This window comes from Emiliania huxleyi, assembly GCF_000372725.1.
Source record: "Emiliania huxleyi CCMP1516 unplaced genomic scaffold EMIHUscaffold_86, whole genome shotgun sequence".
NCBI lineage: Eukaryota > Haptophyta > Isochrysidales > Noelaerhabdaceae > Emiliania > Emiliania huxleyi.
Window position 1 is genome coordinate 151,653 of NW_005195584.1, and position 6,113 is coordinate 157,765.

The 6,113-nt window shown below is 66.5% G+C and overlaps 2 protein-coding genes across 2 annotated transcripts; one reads left to right on the top strand and one right to left on the bottom strand.

Annotated features, from left to right (window-relative positions):
- Positions 1–2,825: 2,825 nt before the first annotated feature.
- Positions 2,826–5,059, bottom strand: EMIHUDRAFT_465919 (hypothetical protein). The gene is made up of 5 exons (XM_005758481.1): positions 4,123–5,059; positions 3,973–4,041; positions 3,670–3,756; positions 3,414–3,630; positions 2,826–3,258 (listed from the first exon to the last, which is right to left on the bottom strand). The coding sequence occupies exons 1-5, from the start codon at positions 4,987–4,989 to the stop codon at positions 3,143–3,145; spliced, it is 1,356 nt and encodes a 451-aa protein (XP_005758538.1). The 5' UTR covers positions 4,990–5,059; the 3' UTR covers positions 2,826–3,142.
- Positions 5,060–5,304: 245 nt separating this feature from the next.
- EMIHUDRAFT_106956 (hypothetical protein) lies at positions 5,305–5,910 on the top strand (the record flags this gene model as incomplete). The annotated part of the gene is made up of 1 exon (XM_005758482.1): positions 5,305–5,910. The coding sequence occupies one exon, from the start codon at positions 5,305–5,307 to the stop codon at positions 5,908–5,910; it is 606 nt and encodes a 201-aa protein (XP_005758539.1).
- Positions 5,911–6,113: the final 203 nt, after the last annotated feature.

A 6,113-nucleotide genomic window follows, 5' to 3' on the forward strand; every position in this document is an offset into this window, starting at 1 on the left:
CTCGGTACGTCGCGCCCGACCCGCCACCGCGCCGCGCGCGGCCCGCCGAAACTTTCTCTGGCGCGCTGCGAAGCAAGCGCGCCGCGAGGTTCTTGTTTATGTATGTATGTATCTTTATGTATGTATCTAAGGAATCAAGTCAACTTTGGATGGGTGGGGGCAGCCAAATTTGTCGGTGGACCGCAAATCGTGGAGTTGCGAGTCACGCTCGGGCAGACAGCATCGATGCCGTCGCCGGACGCGGCGGCGAGGCACACGGGCGCCGGCGTGGCGCGTCGGCAGGCCCACCACGAGCGGATGCGCGACGAGCGCTCGGGAGGCGGCCGCGGGCAACGCGGAGCTTCCGCCGGAGGACGACGCGGTCGAGATGGTGAGCGCCGCCCAGCTGCTGGACAGCGTGGCGGAGGTGGGCCCGAACTACACCCTGCTACGCAGGAAGGAGACGAAGGCGAAGCGGCGGAAGCGACAGCGCGAGGATGTCAGGGCGGCGCTCAACGGCCACACTGTCCTGCCCACCGGATCGCGCCTCGAGATCTTCTGCAACACCGAGCGGTGGTACCCCGCGACCGTCATGGGGCGGGAGGAGGACCGGGACGGACGGATCGCGCACCAGGTCGAGTACGACGGCTACCCGGATCGGCGGTGGTGGCACATGCTGGACGACGAGCGGTGGCGAGCCGTCCCAGAGCAGGCCGGCACGGGCGCAGGCGGCGCTGCCGCAGACGGGGATGGGGATGCGGCGATGGACCGCGCGGACGGCGAGGGCGCCCACGCCGTGCGCGACGCCGAGGCGGCCGAGGCGCGGCCGGCGCCGCCTCCCGCGCGCCGGGGTGTGCGGCGCAGCGCGCTGGCGGACGTCCTCGAGGCGGAGGATGACGAGCGGCAGGACGAGGCTGCGCGTGGCGATGAGCGGCCGATGCTAGCGCCCCACGGGCCGGCGCTGTCGGCGCACCTTCGGGTCGTGCGCCTGCGGCTGCGCGAGTTCCTGGCAACGCAGGCCGCGGCAGGGAAGAGCGTGCCGATGCAGCGGACGGCCCTCGGTCTGCACCCGACGATGCGGTGGACGATCCGCTTCGGCAAGTGGCTGGCGACGACGCGAGTCAGAGCATTGAGGGCGAGCCGGTGGCACGCGACCGAGCGGGGCGACGCGCGGGAGGAGGAGCCGACGGTGCGCACGGGTCGCGGCGAGAACACGGTCTACGTCGCGCTGCAGCACATGTTGAAGAACCACGTGTGGCGCGAGATCTGGCCGGCGATGCCGAGCGACGCGAGGCAGTACTGGCGGCTGGTGACCAACCAGGTGATGTCGCTGTTCGACGGCGGCGGCGGCGGGATGAAGGACGCGGCAGGAGCCGCCGGCCGGGCGGCGGGCCGCGAGGCGGCGCGGGAGAGCGCGTCGCACGGGCAGAGCGAGGCGGCGCAGCGGGCGGCGAGCGAGAGGGCGAGCGCCGAGGCGAGCCGGCGGACGATGGCCGAGCTGCGCGAGGCGACGACGAAGCCGTGCATGAGGCAGCACCTCTTCCAGGTGGGAGAGTACCAGATGCAGGACACACAGCTGATGGAGCCGTTTGAGGTGAACGTGGCCTTCATCATGAACGCCTACTTGTGCTTCGCGCGGCAGACCGGGTGCCGGCCGGGGATGGCGGTGAACGATGCGGCGGACGCGGCCGATTCGGACAGCCACTGGCGCGCATCTCCCGCTGAGAGAGAGAGAGAGAGAGGCGAGTAGGACGGGCGGCGTTGGCGCGTGATGGGGCGAGATGCCACTGAGCCGTGCCGCTCGCCGGCAGGCACGAGCTGCCGCCGCTGACGATGGGCGACCTGTCCATCGCCGCGGATGTGCTGCTGCGGGGACTAGGCGTAGACCCTGTTTGGGACAAGAATACGGAAAGGATACGGAAAAAGAATAGTACTGGGCGATTGCCCGCCGAAAAGAAAGCCAAGTCAGTTGGGCCCTCGCCTGCGGGCGGCCTTCTCTCGAGGTCTCGAGATACACAAAGCGGCCAAACTGGGCGAGAATTTAATACCTTCACAACCCACACAGCCTGATTTGATTCAGCAAGTCGGTGGCTGCACCCCCGGCCTGACAATGACCACCGAGGACTCTCCACACCCGGCGCGCAAGCAGCCTGGCGCAAAGAGCAGCGGCGGCGTGGCGAGGCTCGAGAAGCGCCGGTCGTACTTGTGCGAGTTACTGGACGGTGACGATGGCACGCCCATCTTTACGACAATGGATCAGCTCATTCGGCATGCGGAGTGGCAGGAGCATGCAGACATGGTTCAGCTCGCGCGGAAAGACGCTGACGCCGCCGAGGAGCGATCTGGGAAGCGTCCATCCATTTCGGACCCGAAATTCAAGCCCGATGACTCCGCTGCTTCGTGGCAGCTCTGCTGCACGCCTTCTGTGCTCCAACTCTACACAGCCAACAAGGAGTCGCTCATCGTGATTCCCCGCTGCGCCATCACGCATATCGAAGTCAAGGATATGGACACGGTTGAGGACCTAGAGCTGAGCGTATTGTCTAAGGCAACCCTGATCCACCGCGTGCTCAATAGCCTAGCCAGCTGCATCTTCAAGCGGACCCCTTGCTACAGCAAAACCTGCTGCATGCCGCGCGTCCGACAGCAGAAGGTTCGGACGCAGCTCAAGTCGAGCGAGATCAAAGTCTACGCGGGCGGTGCGGAGGCGCGCACATTTTTCATCCTTGACCGGGACCTCGTTTGTTTGCACAACGAGCTTCTGCAAAACCCGATGGGGAGGTCTGAGTGAGTTGTGTGTGTATGTGTGTGCGCGCAGAACGATGAGGGCATTTGTGTGGGTTTGTAGCTGAATGCGGCTGGGCGGCCACTAAAGTTCTTGTTTATACCGTCTATCTTAGTCTCTCCGCCTCTGCTCCGCCTCGGGCTGGCTGTGCGTGGCTATCTGTGCGCGCGCCCCTCGATATGCCGTACTTAAGTGCCATGACCCATGTGAGCCCGAGATGCGCATGCGAGATGTGCGTAGGCAGTGGGAGGACAGTTCAGTAAGGCGGCGCCTCGCCGCGCGTAGCTTCCAAGTGGGTGTGTGAGAGCCTATGTTCGCCTCGAAGCGGGCGCCAAAGTTCTGCAGCAGCCAGAACCTTGGCCCTCCAGGGTGGATCCCTCAGGCAGCCGCCGCCGCAGGCGCAGCGATGGCCGGAGGGACGGCGACGTCGAGCGCGCGCTCAAAGTGCTTCACGGTGGCGGTGGGGTCGGCGAGCTTGTCGATACCGAAGAGGCCTGGCGAGAGCGACGGGGCGTGCTGCTGGGAGAGGGGGGCGGAGGCGGGGCAGGCTGCCGATGCGGAAGGTCTAGCAAGGTCTAGCAAGGTGTAGGAAGGTGTAGGAAGGTGTAGGAAGGTGTGGGAAGGGTCTAGGAGGCGGGTCAGGGGCTGCCGATGCGAAAGGTCTTCGTGTCTTCACTCTCGCCGAGCTTGAACGGGACGCCCGCCGCGATCTGCGTGCCGGCGGAGAGGAACTTGGAGAGGACCGCCGAGTCGTCGGTGTGGACGACAACCACGCCCGGCGACTCGAACCCGGGCGCCGCGACGGAGACGAGGCCGCGGTCGCCCTGCAGCACGCCGCGCACCAGACCGCCAAGCTCGAAGGCGGCCTGAGGACAGGTCCGGTGGTGGTGGACGGGTCCCTGGACGTGTCCGTGTCCGCCTCGGCTCCGGGGCGGCGCCTGCTTGGCGCGGTCGAACCCGAAGTCGCGCGTCACCATCATGGCGTCACGCGCCTGCCGCGAGGAGGGGGGGGGGGGGAGGGGCTGCCGTCAGCCTCCTCGCGGAGGCTCCTCAAGCCACGCCGCAAGCCATGCGGCAGAGGCGAGAGCGAGAGGCGGAGGCGAGAGGCGGAGGCGAGAGGCGGAGGCGAGAGGCGGAGGCGAGAGGCGAGGCGGGAGGCGAGAGGCGAGGCGAGAGGCGGAGGCGAGAGGCGGAGGCGAGGCGCGCGCCACGACGAGGGCATCGGTCGGCATTGTGGTGTGGTAGGCGAAGCCGCCAGACTTGTACGAGTCCATCACCTGCGGGAGGAGGCCAGCCCGTCAGCCGTCCCTCCCTCCTCCGCCCCTCGCCTCTCGAACGTACCCTCTTGCGACATGGACATGCGCCGTGGGGCTGGGGTGAGAGAGGTGTGGCGGGCGGCGGCGGCGCGCCGAGAGCCACTTGCCCAGGTTGCATGCGAGCGAGGTGCCCGGGGTGGCCCGCGTCGCCTCGACGCCGCGCTCCGACAGCATCACGATCGCAGCACACGCCGGGCCCGACCAGCCCTTTTGCGGCGCGGTGATGAGCGCGTCGATCCCGTTCTTCTTCATGTCGATCCAGACGGTGCCCGAGGCGATCGCGTCGAGCACAAAGATGCCGCCCACCTCGTGCACCGCGGCCGCGAGCCGGGCGATGTACTCGTCCGGCAGCAGGATCCCCGTCGACGTCTCGACCTGCGGCGTGAAGAAGACGGCCGGCTTCTCGGCGCGGATCCGCTCCTCCATCTCCTCGATCGGCGGCGGGGCAAACTGCTGCTTGCCCTCGACGACGTTGCAGGGCCGCGCCTGCACCACCACCGACTCGGACGGGATGTCGCCCGTGTCGAAGATGTCGGTCCATCGCCAAGAGAAGTAGCCGTTCCGCAGCACCATCGCCTTCTTGCCCGTCGCAAACTGCCGCGCGACCGCCTCCATGCCGTACGTCCCAGACCCGGGGATGATGACAGCGGTATCGGCGCCGTAGATGTCGCAGAGAAGCTCGTCCATGTCGAGCATCACCTTCTTGAACGGCTCCGACATGTGGTTGAGCGCACGGTCGGTGTAGACGACCGAAAACTCCTGCAGAGGGCTCGGCGCCTGCGGAAAGACGCCCGTCGAGCCGCCCGTCACCTTGGTGACCGCAGAGGCGCACGCCCGCATTGCCGTGTGCAGCGCGGGCCGCGTGGCCCGAGCAGCAGCGCCCGCGGGCCGCAGAGCTGACCTTAGCATGCTGAACTCGACTGAACGGCCCGGGGGCTTGCTCTTCCGCGTTGGCGGCGGCGGTGCCCGGAGCCTTCCGCCGGGAGTCTGACTTGATTTTATTTTTTTAGTGTATGTAGCTCTTACGTACATGCCTTCGATGTTATGAAACAAACGCAGGGCGGACATGGCATATCGCTCTCGGGCCCACAGACATCCCGCACACCCGCCGCCCCCCGCGCGCGCCCACCCCGGCCGGGAGAAAGGGGAGTTTTATTTAAGTTTTTTGTGATGGAGCTCATTTTAAGTGTTTTGCCGCCATTGGCGGCACCCGTTTCCTTTACCATGCCACGTCCACTGCGGGTCAGCCTCCTCCTCGGATCGTCGCGGGCGAAGCGCGTCGGTCCGAGTGTGGCCCGCCACGTCGAGCAGCGGATCGCCGCGAGAGGCCACACGGTGGACGTGTTTGATCCGCGAGAGTCGTTCGGCGGCTGCTTCATGCGGCTCATGGAGAAGGCTCACTTCCACTACAAGGAAGGAGAGGCCGTTCCGCCGGAGCTCGATGCCGCGGCGGAGGCCCTGCGCGCGGCGGACGCGTACGTAGTCTGCACGCCCGAGATGAACCACACCATCGCGCCTGCCCTCACCAACATGATGAATCACTTTGGAGCCCAGACGTATGCGTACAAGCCCTCCGGCATCTGCACCTACTCCGCCGGCATGTGGGGCGGAGCCCGCTGTGGCGTCGCCCTGCGCGCCTATCTCTCCGAGCTGGGCTGCCTGCCCGTGAGCGCAACGATGCAGCTGACCGGCGCGTGGAAGCCGGGCACGTTTGGCGAGGATGGCCTGCTAGCGGAGGACGCGATGGGGTTCAAGCTCTGCGAACGAATGCTCGATCAGCTCGAGTGGCACGCCCACTCCATGAGAAATCACAGAGAGCTGATGCGATGACCGAGGCCTGTCCGCATGGCGCCGGTCGCGGGTCGAGAGCCGACCGCCGACAGGGCGACACCCCCTGTCCCACACACTGTCACGCGCTGTAACCTGTCGACTCACACAAGCGAGAAATATGGCTTTTTAGAGCTGAGAGGCGGCCGCCCCTGGTGTGGCTGTATCGATTCTATACACTCGAACAGCTGTGCTTTCGTTTATTA

What these genes read in the sequence shown, in the direction of transcription:
- EMIHUDRAFT_465919 (XM_005758481.1), bottom strand. Translation starts at nt 4,989, where the DNA reads ATGCTAAGGTCAGCTCTGCGGCCCGCGGGCGCTGCTGCTCGGGCCACG. An exon ending in CGACCGATGCCCTCGTCGTG is followed by an intron (nt 3,757 to 3,972) that starts GCGCGCGCCTCG and finishes TCCTCGCGGCAG; the next exon opens with GCGCGTGACGCCATGATGGT. An exon ending in CACGAAGACCTTTCGCATCG is followed by an intron (nt 3,259 to 3,413) that starts GCAGCCCCTGAC and finishes CGCTCTCGCCAG; the next exon opens with GCCTCTTCGGTATCGACAAG.